At 37.4% G+C, this 16,292-nt stretch overlaps 1 protein-coding gene across 2 annotated transcripts in view; it reads left to right on the forward strand.

Moving 5' to 3' along the window:
- The first annotated feature begins 254 nt into the window (after positions 1-254).
- The window catches only part of ppfia3 (PTPRF interacting protein alpha 3), a 47,556-nt gene continuing 31,518 nt past the window's right edge, over positions 255-16,292 (forward strand). For both annotated transcript variants that reach the window (XM_038295263.1, XM_038295264.1), the window contains exons 1-6: positions 255-444; positions 4,511-5,164; positions 11,238-11,339; positions 11,453-11,680; positions 11,767-11,826; positions 14,431-14,559. In XM_038295263.1, coding sequence (XP_038151191.1) covers positions 4,820-5,164; positions 11,238-11,339; positions 11,453-11,680; positions 11,767-11,826; positions 14,431-14,559 — 864 coding nt within the window. In that variant the 5' untranslated portion in view covers positions 255-444; positions 4,511-4,819. The remainder of the gene's footprint in view (positions 445-4,510; positions 5,165-11,237; positions 11,340-11,452; positions 11,681-11,766; positions 11,827-14,430; positions 14,560-16,292) is intronic.

A 16,292-nucleotide genomic window follows, 5' to 3' on the forward strand; every position in this document is an offset into this window, starting at 1 on the left:
TAATAATAATAATAATATGTACCTTCAAGCGAGATTGAATTTTATTTTTCTGTTTTTTTCGATTTCTTGTTTTTTTTTTTGTTTTTTGTTTTCTTTCATTGAAGAAAATCTGTTCCCCTAATTAAAAAAACAACAACAACACAAATGATTTGTTTGATTAGACTTTAAAACAGCTACAGCTGTTAATTCTTTTGTTTCTTTATTCTTGTGAATTGGGTGAAATGTTTCCTGCCGGATGCGCAGTCCTGCGCGCTGCGTGCGGCTTGACGCAGCGGCTGATCCGAGCCGTCGCTCCAGCAGCTCAGGCAGGGAGGGGACCGATCCAGGACAGTAACCGGGCTGTACCGGGGATAACCTGCAGCCTCCATCCCTCAAATGCTCTGATGGAGTAAACCGGCCGACGATGCGCTTTTATTTACCCCCTCCGCATCGATCATAGAAACGGTAAGACGCGCAAACAGATGTCAGAAGATGTAGCGGCGTGTTTGAACGTCCAGCTGTTTTTATGGGTGGGGGTGAAAGGGGTGGGGGGTGGGGGGGGGGGTGTTGATGGGTAATATGCACCTTAATGTTGGAATAAATGCAAAGCTGCCACTTACATAAATGTCATCCGCACAGATGAATCCAGAGGTGTGACATCTTCTGGTGTAATCTTATTAATTAGGCCTGCATCATTTACAGCATGATTGGCACCTCCCACCATGATGTGATGTTCGGCTACCTTCCACGGAAATGCACGATGTTTGTTCCGTTTATTTCCCACAAGACAGCTTTTTTTAATTTTCTTTCTCGTCTCTCCGTAGAATAAAGGCCTGCAGAATATCTTTACAGATGGATGCTGGGAACGTTTGAAATGGGTTCAAATAGGCTTGAACAGCCGGTAATTACAGACACCACTGTTCCCTTCCATCCACATGAGCGCATATTTCTACCCTAACCTGCAGGCCTGACAGTTATTCTGTCTTTGCGTAAATGATTTCATCATGCGCATTTATGAGTATGGAAGCTGAGATACAGAAGGTTCTGACAACCAAGATAGTTCATCAGTCCAGAGTAATTCAGAGAGAGAGAGAGACAGCCCTGCTGCAACAGCAGTGGTTGTTCTACCTCTGATGGTTTTGGGGGAAAAGGGGAAATGTTTGGTTCCTTTTGGTATCACAGAATTGGATGGATCCACATTAGGGAGGAGAGGTAGGTGGTATAAGAAGCATTGCTTCATCAGTTCATTCAGTAGTCTACCATCAACCTGCAGCTGGATCTATAAATAAACCAAAAGTTATTCCAGGGAAGTTATAGGGAAATCAAATCAGTTTCCATGGTCTATTTCTGCTTATCCACAATGGGGATGGAGGTGCATATATCCAGTGGCCATGAGTGAGAAAGGTTGCCAGTAAATCACACAACAACACATGATAAACCAATACGGACAAACATATCACTTCTAAGTGCAATTTGAGCAACAATCAGGGGCAGACCTAGGGAAGGGACATGGGGGCCATAGTCATCCCTAATCAGTAAGCATTAAGATCAGCCGAATGCAGCTTACTTAATTTATCATAGGAATATTTTCTTGTTCTTCAGATGCCACAGTTCAGATCAATATTCCAGCCAACTATGAACCAACATCTGTGCTCTTAAAAGATTTTTGACCACTTATGCTTACACGGACACACAGTATGGAGACCAGGAATGATAAGCTGTACCCTGGTATGATTATATAATATGTGAAATATAACATACACTATGCATTCATTTGGAACAAGGTGGTAAATGTGCACACTTATTTTCTCAAGAACCCCAGGAAATACTCATAACACCTACTTCTAATACATATACAGACCTCCTCTGGAATATGAGGACAGGTTGTGTATAAGTTATATGTATACATTGTGAAAGGAAAAATTGGAAAGCCTGTTAATTGTAGGTAGTGTCTTGAAAAAAGACTTTGTATGGATCTCATCCATTTACTCTGTGTATAATTTAAGCACATGGGGATTTAAATGAGAATGATCCATTCTGGTCAGTGGGCCGAGCCACAGAGCTAAGCTCAGTCAATTGGGCGGTCGTTGGGTAGAAAACTTCGTGATGTCACGCCTCTAAAACACATCATGAAAATCTGCTCTGTTTTTAATTATTTATTTGGAAAATATGGATGTTGTTCATCTTGGTTTTTATGTTGGTTCAGTGTGATCAGTATAGATTGACCCGAAACTGTTTTTGTGTTTGTCCCTGGGACCTCTCTGTGCAAATCAGTCCCTGCCAGGCCACCCCAATTAACATTTTCTAGAGCTGCCACTGGTAGAAATCATTGGATTGTGGGACAGTGGTGGTTCTAGAACAGATTTACCAGAGTGGCTCTGCACAGCAGTTTTTTTTTTTCCCCATGGGGACTCTGAGCAAATATACAAAACAAAAAGCCAGGGCAACAGTTTGGGTAATTTTTAAATCATAAATAAAATAAAACAGTACAAATAATAATGAATGAAATTGGTTCAAGGGACCTATTGGTTTGTAGTTTCTCTTCCAGTGACTGCATATCATAATAAATGTATTATCAATTTATTTAGTATTATGTCTTCTGCACATGGCGCCATAACAAGGGCCAGGACCAATTAAACAGGGGGAGTGGCCCCTGTTGGCCCCTGTCTAGAACCACCCATGCTGCAGGATGCAGCTGGGGTACTAGGAAAACACATTCCTGGATGTTCTGACTGCAAGGTAGCAGTGTTGATGCACTATGCTTCAGTAAAAAAAAACAGTTTTACCAGGACTGACAGAATACAAGTCACTGATAAAGCAAATTAGATCAGCTTAGTCCTCAGCAAAACTATCAAAATGTCCTCATAACAGTTACTATAACAGTCCATTCAAAAATACAGAAGAAAAACCCACAAATCACTGTCCTAGAAACACTCTCTATGGTTCTGAGAGATTCAAATGCCACAAGTTACAAAAAAATCTATCCTTACAGTAAATTCTGATTCTGCCTGTGGTATCCTGCCCAGGGAACATGGCCAGAAAAACTCCAAAGCTCCTGAAGAAGCTGTGACCAGATGCCTGAGCCCTCATAGCCGGCTCTTACGATTGAATAATTGGTTTCAAGTTACAATGAAAAGCTGATATAAACAAGTAAAAATATTGTCAAGTAAGTGAATTTTCCCTTTAATTGAGCAGTTAGATAATCTGGTCTTCCAAAGGAATTAGGATGTTTTTACTTAAAGTAAGATCATTAAAAATATGTAATTGAAAAATGGTAATGGAGATGTTTTTTGTTTTCTTATTTTAAACATTGATCATTTATTCCATCTATAGTTTATCTTATGTTATTCTCTCTGATTCGTTCAATGTATATTTTGGGAATATTTAACTTTAAAAAAGGAAAAAAAAAGGAATCAATCACAGTTTTTAACAAAGTTTTTTTCTAACTTCCTGTAGCAGCTGAGCTACAGTGCTAAAGCAATCAGTGCTTTATTCGAAGCAGTGTTCATTTTTTCCTCCTCTGTAAGGGCTGATGACACTTTGCCTCCATCTTCTGTTCAAATAGCAAAAAGCAAATAGCTTACACTGCAAAGACTGAAATATATATCAGTCCATTGTTGTTGAAACAAGTGCATTTTCCCTCAATTTGAACAGGAAAGTAAGACAATTTCAAATGGGATAAGATGATTTATGCTTAAAATAAGACAAAGTAACTCCATTATCTAATTTGAAATGCATAATTCAAATCTGTTCAAAAATAATTAATCCCAAACAGAAATTAAATAACTAAAATCTGTTTATCTTATTAAATGGAAAAAAAATAATTTAAATGGCAGATTTTCTAATGTACCTGCACAAATTAAATGTAAATGCACTTATTTGAACAATTTCCTTCTTTTGTTAGATCATTTTATGTATTTTGCACTTTTTTACTAGTTTTTGTATAATTTGTAAGTGACGTGTATAAATAAGTTATATAAGATATAGAAATAAATTAAATGCTTACTTAAGTCCTTCTTTTTCTTTTAAAGGTATTTTTGCATCATTGTTAATTAGCTTTATGTTTATGGAAACAAGCAGCATCTTAATAACAGCTGTAATATTTTTTGTTTCTCTGTCATCATTTGCCTAAACTGAAAATAATATGGTTAGCATTGGTTAGCCTCTTGGAATAACAAGAATAAATTTTAATGCTTATCGTTGAAACAATGGAAGTTTTAAACTGCTCCTCTGCTGCCTAAAGTCAAAGGTTTTTTCACCAGAGTGCAGAGCACTATGCAATGTTGAAGGACTTTTACTTAGCTATATCACATTGTAGAATAGTTGATATGTCAAAAGTTGTCAAAAGTTGTTGTACTCTGGATGACTTAAACCACGAATCTTACTGTCCAATATACAAAACGTTGCTTTGGTGTTTCAGTGCATATAGGATATCAAGAGCAATGCTAATAGTATAACATCAGTCACTGCTTTCGCTCCTAATGCTTTCTGTTGTTTGAAAATAACTAACCTTCGTGTTTCTTCTTTCCAGGTTCATCTGGCACCCCAATAAACCTTGGAGCCAAGGGGTCAGAGGTCTCTCACTAAAAACCCACATCTGTCCCTCTCATCCCTGCTCCCCACTTCACACTGATTCCCAATCCCTAGTCCTCACACTCTTACCCTTCTTCAATCCATTCCACCTACTTTTCCTCCCAAATTTCCCTCACACCCTGAGAGAATAGCCCCCCCAGCAACCAAGAGATACTGGCTGCTGCACTTTTCATGAGGAGAAAGAAGGTCTTCAGCAGACCATCCTAGACATCCCCTGTGACATCTCCTCTCACTCCCAGGCGTCACGATGATGTGCGAGGTGATGCCCACCATCTCAGAGGACGGGCGCGGAGGAGGAGGAGGCTCGTCCTCTCCAGCAGGTGGTGCAGGCGGGATGGGCAGTGGGATAGGAGGCTACGGAAGTCGAGATCTCCGCAGTGGAGGCAGCGGCGGTGGAGGAGGAGGGAGTGACGAAGGGGGAAGTACGGGCAACTTGGAGTCGTTGATGGTGAACATGCTGACGGAGAGGGAAAGGCTGCTGGAGAGCCTGAGGGAGACGCAGGATAGTCTGGGGACGGCGCACCTTCGTCTACGAGAGCTTGGTCACGAGAAGGAGTCCCTGCAGAGGCAGCTGTCCATCGCCCTGCCACAGGTAGCTCACACTAATATTCCACATCCTTACAGGAAATTTTTATGTCTGAGGAGCAACACCTGCTGATAGTGTTTATGATAAACATCTGTGAAGAAATAAGTCTCTATGGAGAAATAATGACCCAGTCTTCTTTGCAGACAATTTTAGATTAAGATACACTGAAGGGTTTTTGAACACAAACGGTCTGGAATCAGTTGGATAGGATTTTAGAGTTCGAGTGGTCGCTACCCCTAAACCCTCTTTTTACTTTTTTTTTTGTTTGTTTTTTAATCCTGGAGTCATTTAATGGTGGACCTGGTATTCTTTTGATTACTATCCTTCAGCAAAACACGTGTGCATGGCGTGTCTCTGGTAGAAAGAAGAGCTCATTATCAGTCATACAGGTCCTGAACTACACCACCATGTTTTATTCTTTGCATGACACTACCTTTTAAACTGCCATATTTATTTCCCCAATGGCCAGTGAATTTGAATTCAGCCTTCCAAAAGATGTAAATTACATTTATTTTAGGGTTTAAAGCAGGAGATTTAGTTGTTTTACACACATAGGTTGGTTTGGATAACTTGATACTCTGATAAGTAAAATTATAAATGAAAAACAATTGTGTCATAAAAATACAAGAAGAAAAATACTGAAAGGATGCAAACATTTATTCACAGAGCTCTATCTTTGTTGAGCAAAAAAAAAAAGCTTACAGAAAGAATGAAGAACTATTGATCAAGAGCAATTTAAATGATTACTGGCATGTAAAAAGTAAGGAAATGATTTAAAACCTTTACACAGTATCTTAGATGTTTTCTTATTCTATATAGACTCAGATGAACTCTTAACAAAGCTTGTTTTCTGGTTGCTAATAAGCTCATTTTGATACAAGAACTTAATTTTCTGCAATCAGTTAAACTACAGTCAGGCTAAGATTTAAAGTCAGGATTCAACTTTTTATTGATTTAACCAAAGCTTTTGAAGAAAAGTATTACCATCCATTTTTACAGAACCTACAAACCGAGGTGAAGAGAAATCTTCACCCTCATTGATTAGATGCTTGCAGTTTAAATGAGAAGTTTAACAAATATAGTAAAGATGTACAGAAGGACGACAGAAAACGTTAAACTTAAAAAACTAAAACCAAAATCTCAATCTGCCTCTAAAGCAGACAGTTAGTGTCCTTGTTTTTAAGGATTGATTTTGTGTTGAATTATTAATGCATCAATCTGTAATCAGGATGTTATTGTTGCAGCTGATTCAGGTGGTGCAGAGTCTGTCTGGTCCTCTTCTACTAAAACTATAACAGGATTTACCAATTAATCAGCCTTATCAGAAAGTTTATTAGCGAGAAAAGTCATTTAGCTTTTTTTTTTAAATATGTATTTTTATTGATAAGTCAGTGGTAGAAGCTACTTAAATACAGGACTTGAAGGTAAAAAGGTGTTATATGATATGTTAGAATTTCACCTTATAATTGTTTTAAAGATTTGCAACTTTGTAATATTCTTTCAGTTTAAATTGATAATGAAACAAATGTGTGATATTCAGTGATTGTGTTGAGGTCAGAAAAAGATTCTTGTTTGAGATCTAGTTAAAAGATTAATATTTTGACCTTTATTTGTGATAAATATAAGAAAAAAATACTTATGCACACACACACACATACACACACACACACACATATATATATTCAAATTTTTGACTCAATACCATTTTAAGCCACTATGCTCTGTATGTAATAGACAAACTAAATGAAATCATGAAAAGGAGTCTGAAATTATTATTATTTTTAAGTCTTAATGCCTACATTTAATTATTTTGTATTACCTTGTTGATATTTGTGAGAGGTTTAATTTGTATACAGTCAGATAATAAAAAACATTTTCCCCCCTAAATTCAACAAAAACTAGACTGAAACCTTTGCATTAAGACAATTTAAAAGTGAGTAAAACAAAAAATCTTCCATCTTTTTATCATCTGAACTAGAAAGGCTGCCTAAAACAACACTTAAGAATAGAGAAACAAAAATATACCTTTTAAGATCTTACTAAAAATGTAATAATTTATATTCATATATTTTCATTTTAAACATTTTTATTGCATATATTTTGTAAGTGTTCATACAAAAATAGATATTCATAATATAAACTTGAAATAACTACTTAATTGTTTAAAAAATATTGTCTTAAGTTACTCTAGAGCAGAGGGCAGACGGCATATATATATATATATATATATATATATATATATATGCCGTGATATATATATATATATACTGTGATTGAATAATTCTGTGCACTTTTCAGTTTCAGACTTTTTTGTAACAGTTGCAGCTGCTGAGAATTATTTTTGTTTCTTAACCGGTTTGGCTAGTGTCATTGTTATGTGTGCAAAGCATAGCCAAGGAAGGAACACTTAATTTAAATTTTGTAAGTTTTTTATCAAGCTTGCTAAATACTGTGCACAGCAAACAACCTCAAAATGTTGTTCTTATTGTTTATTGTATTTATTTATTGTATTTTAATTATTAATCAAAATATTTCTGTTGAAATTTTATCCTTGTGGTATCGAAAATGGTATCGAGTATCGAATATTTTCCTTAATATCGGTATCGAGTTGAAAAGTTTAGTATCGTGACAACCCTAATATATATATATATATATATATATATATATATATATATATATATATATATATATATATATATATATATATATATATATATATATATATATAAACACTCATCACTATCTACTAATTTTGTATATATTTAGTATATATATTTATATATATATATATATATATATATATATATATATGTAATTATTATTATTACTATTATTTTTCTTTAAAAACTGACCACTATAACTATTTAGAATTATTTTATGCAGAACTGAATGTTTATCTCAACCCTTGATAAAGAATTAAAACAGTGCATTTTGGAAATTCTTATTGCTCCTCCAGTGTTGCTTTTTGGTAGATAAAGAATTAAATTAAGCAAAAATAGCCAAATAAATAACATTAACTAATAACATTAAAAAAGTTGTATTTGTTTATTATCTAATTAAATAAAAACGATTACATGTTTGAAATTTAATCCCTCCCAAATGCCATTCAGAGAACTGCATTTACATTTAACCAGCTGCTGGTAGCCAGGAAAGATCGTGACAAATTAAAACCAAACTTACTATACTTTGATATATTATAATATACTATAACAAAGATTAAATAGATAGATAGATAGATAGATAGATAGATAGATAGATGATAGATAGATAGATAGATAGATAGATAGATAGATAGATAGATAGATAGATAGATAGATAGATAGATAGATAGATAGATAGATAGATAGATAGATAGATATTGCAAAAGGGAGAGTAAATCCGCACTTCTCACTTCTCATGTATACAAACATACACACCTTTACACATATAAACAAGATGGAGGCAAAATGCTCCACTTGCAAATATTATCCCACATTCCAGAGCTAATCAGGTTGTAACTCCACTTGGGGCAGAAGGACTCCATCTCTATTTTCAGGCAGGAGTCTGATGCCTCAGGCCGCGATGATTCCTCCTCGTTGTTTGCACCTTTTTGTTACCCCCCCAATCGCCCTCACCCCCACCCCTGTCGCCCCGCCTGAACGATCAAAATAACATGGTGCCAAGGTGCTGCAACACCGACTGACCCGACATGAAAGGGGGCCATACTGCCTCAACGAGTGCAGATCAATACACAGAAACACACGCACACACTCATCCAGATGGAGGAGAACATAGATGGGTGTAATACAAAGATGAGTTCATCGAGTTTGTCTGTGTGCAGAGTAAGCTGCCAAGACAGGAAACCAGGACAGAGTGATGGAGAGAGACTGCAAAGCCCAGAAAGATAATATAAATGATTGATAAGAAATAAAATCCAGCTCATTTGCAGACAGCCACATGTTTATAATAACACAACTTTAGATGTATATCTACAAACTGGGGGTGGGGGGTCATATGAGATGTATGGAGGCCGTATAACGTGTTTCTGACCAAAGAGATAGTGATGAGAAGAGAGGGATGTGTCTAGTATCTGTGGTCTATCTCACACCATCTTTCCCATGAATTAATCCCAGTGTTATGATATCCTTTGGGCCCAGAACATGCCATCTGCACACAGTGATTTCCTCCCTTCTTTTCAACTGCTTCTCTTCCTCTCATTCGTCTCCCGTCTCTCAGCCCAGCGAGGCCTGACATGGACTGTACACGCTGTACTTTTTAAAGGCTTTTTGGCTGGAAGAGAGTGTGCGTCTCCTGTTTGCTGAGCGTGGGGTAAAATGATCACGTTTAACACATGGAGCAAAGACATCATCAACATTATCATCGGCGACAGCAGCAGCGACGTGAACGCCTCAGTGCTCTTTAATAGCTCGTTTGCATAAGTGAAAACACGCATGATTTGGTGCACACGTGTTCAGATTGGGCTGTGTGTGTCATGAGTGTGTCACACCGCGGTGGCATGCGGCCAAAAAGAGGAATGTAGAAAGAAACAGACGAAAGGCTTGAAAATGTAACACTGATAAGATAGGCACTAAATTATTGTAGAAAAACAAATTGAATGAAGGAATTCTTAATTCCTATGGAGCAACTTTTCCCATAAATTAGAAAAGATCTCAAGAACATTTTTGTGTAATGTGTTTAGCATTTATCAAAGATGATTAGATGTAGTTATGCGGAGGCCTCAGGGACAGATATTTTACACCAGGGCTGGCTCAAGAATATACAGGGCCTTCAACAGAATTAGATTTTCGGGGGTCCCTCCTGCTGCTATAGATACATAGTCACATTGTATACCGATACCAAAAAGACCTAAATCCAGCTATTAAGATAAAATTTGGCTATAAACTCCAAGATTCTGTCCTAATAGTGTTTTGATCGTCATGTTTGGACCTATATAGAACTGACTGAATGAGCTGACATAAACAGACAAGGCGCCATCTATTGGTAGTACTGTCGAACTACCGGAAAGTCAGGTGGTGGCCATTGACGCAGTTGCTTTATTGGTCCCGACCGTTCTGTGGTGCATTGCTAACACCAGTGGCTCCATTAGCAAGGACATGTACTTGCGTGTCTTTAAATTTTGCAGCAATAACAGAATGCTTCCTGAGCTTTTGCTCCAGGTTTAATGAACTTCAACAGTCAGACTGTTTTTCCAAAACCACTCAAGTTTTATCAAATCAAACATCTTGCTTCTTTTGACACTTGATGTTGAGATTTTCCTTTTTTTCTCCAACTATGCTGGAATTCCACACTGGTTCACCTTAAATTTTTTCAGGTTGTTGTTCAATTGTATGCACGCACGGTGGAATAATCCCGGTCACATGATGAGGTTTTGGTAAATATACACAGAAAAGCTTTTATCACTAGCAAACTGAGTAAAAACAAACTTTAAAGGACAAAAATTAGAAATATTACACCAGCAGAACACAATGTAATTTCTCATAAAAAGGTTGTAGGCAAACAGAGTGAATTATTGGTGTATACATGGAAAGAATTGTGACTATGCACGACTAATTGGCTTAGCTTAAAATAAAATCATGGGTGAATGGTTGTTATGAGCTGTGAGGAGTAAAACCAAGCATGAAGATGTTAACATTTTCATTTTTAGCATCATATTGTACATTTGTAAAAACACAACTATCAGAGAGCATAGATGGTTATTTGAACTTTTCCAAAGTAAATTTCCAAATTCCTTCCCTGAATTAAAGATATTTTGAAGAGCTGAAAGGTCAGATGTCTCTGTTTGTGATAACTACAAAGTTATACTTAGCCTGAATAATCTGATCAAATGTATTTGATATACATTTTTTGATTATTAAAATAAAAACAGTTATTAGCATTATTAGAAGAAAAAGATAAATGCAAAAAAAAATGGATGGATGGATGGATGGATGGATGGATGGATGGATGGATGGATGGATGGATGGCCTAATTTCAGCCCTTCATTTGATCTTTTCATAGACTGTCAGTGGTCGTTACAGTTTGTTCAGTCTGAATGTGACCAGTTGTCGTTCAACACCAGCTGCATCTTCTAACCTTTCAGGAGTTCGCAGTGCTGACCAAGGAGCTGAACATGTGCCGGGAACAGTTGCTGGAGAGAGAAGAGGAGATAGCCGAGCTGAAGGCGGAGAGAAACAACACACGGGTCAGTGCTGCTCCGTGCCTCTTCATGTTCACACTGTTTGCTCTGCATGCTCCCATGACAAGCTGTAATCATAGGAGACAGATTTAGAGTGTGCAGACCTCGTGTTCTTCCAGCTGCTCCTTGAACATCTGGAATGCCTGGTGTCCCGCCACGAGCGAAGCCTGAGGATGACCGTGGTGAAAAGGCAGCCTGGAGTCTCCAGTGAGGTGGAAGTCCTGAAAGCCCTCAAGTCCTTGTTTGAGCACCACAAAGCGCTGGATGAAAAAGTGCGGGAGAGGCTACGAGTGGCGCTGGAGCGTGTGGCGGTCCTAGAGGAAGAGCTGCAGTCTTCTTCCCAAGAGGTGAATTTTTTACAGGACTTCCAGGTGTTTTCCCACAAGATTTTAAGAGTTCCAGTAGAAGTCATTAATTGTTTGCATCATTTCAGGTGGTGTCTTTAAGGGAACAAATAAAACGAAGGCAGCAAGGACTAGACAACGGCAAAGAGGTGAAGTACTGCTTCTGTGCAACCATTTCAAACCACCTAGCTTCCCTTTGGACATGCAGAAAGCATAGTTAACAAGACGGCTGCCTCTGTTGCCAGTGAAACATAAAATCACTAAACTGTGACATAATTCTTTCTCCAGTCTGCAGCCGGAGTGCCGATCAGGAGGCTCCTGATTGCCAGAAGCTGTTGCAGCTTTTGCAACAGTCTGCTTCATATTCCTAGATGGGGGGTTTTCAGAGCCATATGGCTTCCAGCCATCAGAGTCGTCCAGTGAGGAGGAAGTTATGCACTATCTTCTATTTTTATGAGCTTAGTTAGAAAGTTCAAGCTTTAATCAGTGAGAGTTGCCCAGTCTTTCCTTTGGGGTAACTGGACAAGATAGAAAACGAGTTAAAGATAGGTATACCCTAAATTTATTGTAATCAAAGCTCTAGGATTAGATAAGACTGAGTCTCCTCAGTCAGTTCAGCATAAATGGAGCTCAGGTCAAAAGTTTTAAACACCAGAGAAAACACTTCACTTTCCTCATTTGTATTAAATAAATAAGAGTTTCCTCCATCCATCCATTTAACTTTCCTGATCTTTGCTGCTTAAAACCTTCACAGTGACATTCCCCAGACTGTTTTTGGGAATTTGAAAGTGTTCCAAGGCCAGAAAGAGCAGATAATTATGTTATTTCTTGGCATTTAACTTAAAAGTGAACCGACAGGAAATGCTGTGAAAAAAGATGTGTACATGTAGCAAAGATCTCTGGGTTGAAAGAGACCTGGAAGGCTTCTGTACATGGATCGTGTGCTTGTATGCGCCGCTGCCTCGCCCCAGGAACAGGGATTTCTGTGTCATATTCTCTCCCTGTGGGATTTATCCAGCAGCTTCTCTCCTCTAAGCTCGCTACAGGTGACAAAGCTGCTCAGCTTATCTCTAACTCAGAACCCAAACAGAAGAAGCTAGTTTCTTGTATCTTAAATCAGGGTTGTTGTTGTTGTTTTTTTCACTATCTGTATCTCATTAGCATAGGTCTGGGTAGGAGCACACTTGGATCTGTTAATTAAAAGCCTCACCTTTCATCTCAGATGCTTCTTTATTTCCACAGACCAGATCAACAGCCTCGGCACTGCAGACCTGTTTATCTTTCCATCACTTGTTATCGACTAACAATGATACTGATGCTGGTTCCTCTAAAATTGGTGGGAAATTTCCCCCAAACCTTGATGGAAACTTCCACCCTTTAATATAATGAATATGTTAATCGTTCCATCCCTAGAGATCCGTTTCAACAGAGCTGGAGCTTTCATTCAGTGATGATTCCCTCTAAACTCTCATATTCATCCCATTATCTTATTTTCCATTAAATATTTTTCCAAATTATGCTAATTAGAAACTGTGATTTTCTTTGTAAATAAAGTTATGAGCAAAATTTTTTCAATAAAACAATAAATACAGCAGAGAAAATGTCTATCTATGAAGGCAGTGATTAAACTAAATAATAGCCTACATGAAGGCTGGCCCCAGATTGTCTCCTTGAGACCTGAGGCCCTTGAAGAAATTTGCCTGGGAGCCCCTGCACTGCAAAAAATATAAATCTCAATAAGTTATTTTTTCTTAAAATAAGTGTGTTTTTCCTTGATTTGAGGAGGTAAGTAAGACACTTTGCCAATGGAACAAGACAATTTCCTTTTAAAATAAGAAAAAACTATTTTATCGTCTTATTTCAAGTAAATATTATCTAACTATCTTATTTTAAGAGTGAAAATACTCATTCCATTGGCAAATCATCTTATTTACCTGCTCAAATTAAGGCTAAATATACTTAATTTAAGCCATTTTTTACTTATTTCTGGATTGTTTTTTCAGTGTGATCTTTGAGTTTTAATCACCCAGCACAGAAAAAAACCTTCTGAAGCAAACACTGACTGTAAAGCGATGTGAGTGTCATGATTTGGAGGAATTAAGATACTGAAATTGCTTTAAATTGGTCCATGAGCTTCAAACAGCGGTCCTCCGCTACTCTGAATGTGGTTTGTCTTTTGGTTGCCGTCTTCTTAATTGAAAATATAAATCATATTTCACATAATAGCTATATTTTAAACACCAATTACGTCATAATCATTTTTTAATCATATATATTTTTTGTCTTATGTTACGCATCTGCATTAAAAAAAAGTCCTGGAGTTTTGGAGTTGTATACATATTTCTCTTATGGGACCAATAATTGGGGGTGGGGCAGGTTATTTCTACTCTTTCAATAGCAGTTAAACAGACAAACTTAAATCTGCACATTCTACTTAAAGCATCCTACAGTTTCAACTCTAACAAATTATCTTTTAATGCTTTTATTTTACTATCTGCACATCTTTTTTTGAATGCTTCACTGGATGAAAAGCAAATTTACCATCTATATTTGCTAAAATCTATTTTTTGTTCCCTCAGAGATGTGTTTTGCAGGCTAAATATTGCTGTTCGTCAATAACTTTTCAATGAATCATCTTAATCTGTCTGAAGCTGGAAACATTCCTCCAAACGGATCTCTAATCAGAGTTTGTTTTGGCTGATCAGAACTTCATCGTTGCTCTATTAATGTGGACCTGGATGTTTTCCCTACAGCGGCTTCCCAACGGACCGTCCTCCATCCTGGATGACGCCGACATGGACCGACAGAGAGAGGGTGAGATCGAGCGGCAGAGGTCAGAGCTGGGGCAGCTGAAGGAGAGACTGGCTCTCATGTGCAGACAGGTACGTTATCTGGAAACAGTAACCAAGCTCATTTGGATGAGACTGATATTCTTATGGTAACTATCACACTGTCTGCAAAGAACAGAAAATCTCTTACAAAGAACTTTGTAAGAGATTTTTTTTCCCTTCATCCAAATATGTATTAAGTGAAACAAATCCTCTAAGAAAGATCATGCATGTTGATTTTGGCTTCTTCCAGTGGATTCACACTCACAAGAGGCCTCTGCAAGTTCGCAGACCTTCATTAAAACACAGGAATAGTTAGCTACCTGCACAGACAGGATCAGCTAAAGCTCACTTTTTATGAAATTTAAAATAATAAAAAGAGACTTAGAAAACAAAAAAGCATTAAAAGATAAAAAGGAATAAGGACAGGAAGTAAATGTTCCTATAAAGGAAAAAAACACGCTCTGAACACAGATAGCTGCACCCAACTTCTGTTACCTTTGGCTAAAGAAAACTAGTGGAATCACTGGCACTGTCACATAAACCCCCTCCCCTCCAAAAACAGAGATAAATCTTCAAAAGTTGGATATTAACATCAGTCAAAATTATCGGCCCGGTTTCACTTATGAGGCTGATACCGATACGTAAAAAAAAAAAGAGTAATATCTGCCTACACCTTTCTAATAGCAGATCAACCTTCTGCACACTTTAGCTTTAATTACAGAATACTAATTAATAAAAAAAAGGTCAAACTCAGACCGCTGAGCTTTGCTTTAGAATAATCATATATAATTTATGGCAGTCCTGAACTGTTGCAAAGAGAAATTTATTGGAGGGTTTTGATATTTATGAAACCAGTCCAGAAACATGACTGTTCGGTTAATTGGCTTCTCTAACTTGTCCTTAGGTGTGTGTGTGAATGGTTGTTTGTCCTGTTTGCCTCTGTGTTGCCCTGCGATGGATTGGCGACCTGTCCAGGGTGTACCCCGCCTCTCGCCCATTGACTGCTGGAAATAGGCACCAGCACCCCTCGCGACCCCACTAGGGACAAGCGTGTCAGATGATGGATGGATGGATGGATGGATGGATGGATGGATGGATGGATGGATGGATGGATGGATGGATGGATGGATGGATGGATGGATGGATGGATGGATGGATGGATGGATGGATGGATGGATGGATATTTATGAAACCAGTTAAAAGCAGTTCTTTCGTTTTTCTCTCTCAGATGTCTTAGTTTTTCAGTTAAATTGTGCCCAATCTTTGTCCAGGGTTTATATAAGAAGGAGGAACTCTAATTTAATGCTTTTTAACGCTCTTTTAAAGCTCTTAGAAATAATTTTAATGCCATCAATAAGTACCCATTACTCTCCAAATGGGGTCAATGGTGCTATTTAAAATCATTTTAAGGTTTTTTGTCACCTCCTGGATTAGATGTTGGCGCACTCATGAAGTAATTTTGTTATTCAGACCAGTCCATGTTTTCATCATGGATAAGTTTTATTGCTCTGGTTTATTCCAAAAATGTCACAGACCTTGTGTGTTTTATAAATTAAGGCATGGTATGCTGGGGTACGTTGTCATATAAGACAGTTTAAATTTAGGCATCTTCTTGATTCAACAGTTTTAACAGCAGTCAGACAATCCATCTGGTATGGAAGGTGAAAGCATGCTCAGCCATTAGGTAAATCAATGCTAACTAAGGAATTAGTAAGGAATATATATATATATATATATATATATATATATATATATATATATATATATATATATATATATATCGA

Source organism: Cyprinodon tularosa, unplaced genomic scaffold, assembly GCF_016077235.1.
Source record: "Cyprinodon tularosa strain WSP-4 unplaced genomic scaffold, ASM1607723v1 ctg352, whole genome shotgun sequence".
Classification (NCBI taxonomy): Eukaryota; Metazoa; Chordata; class Actinopteri; order Cyprinodontiformes; family Cyprinodontidae; genus Cyprinodon; species Cyprinodon tularosa.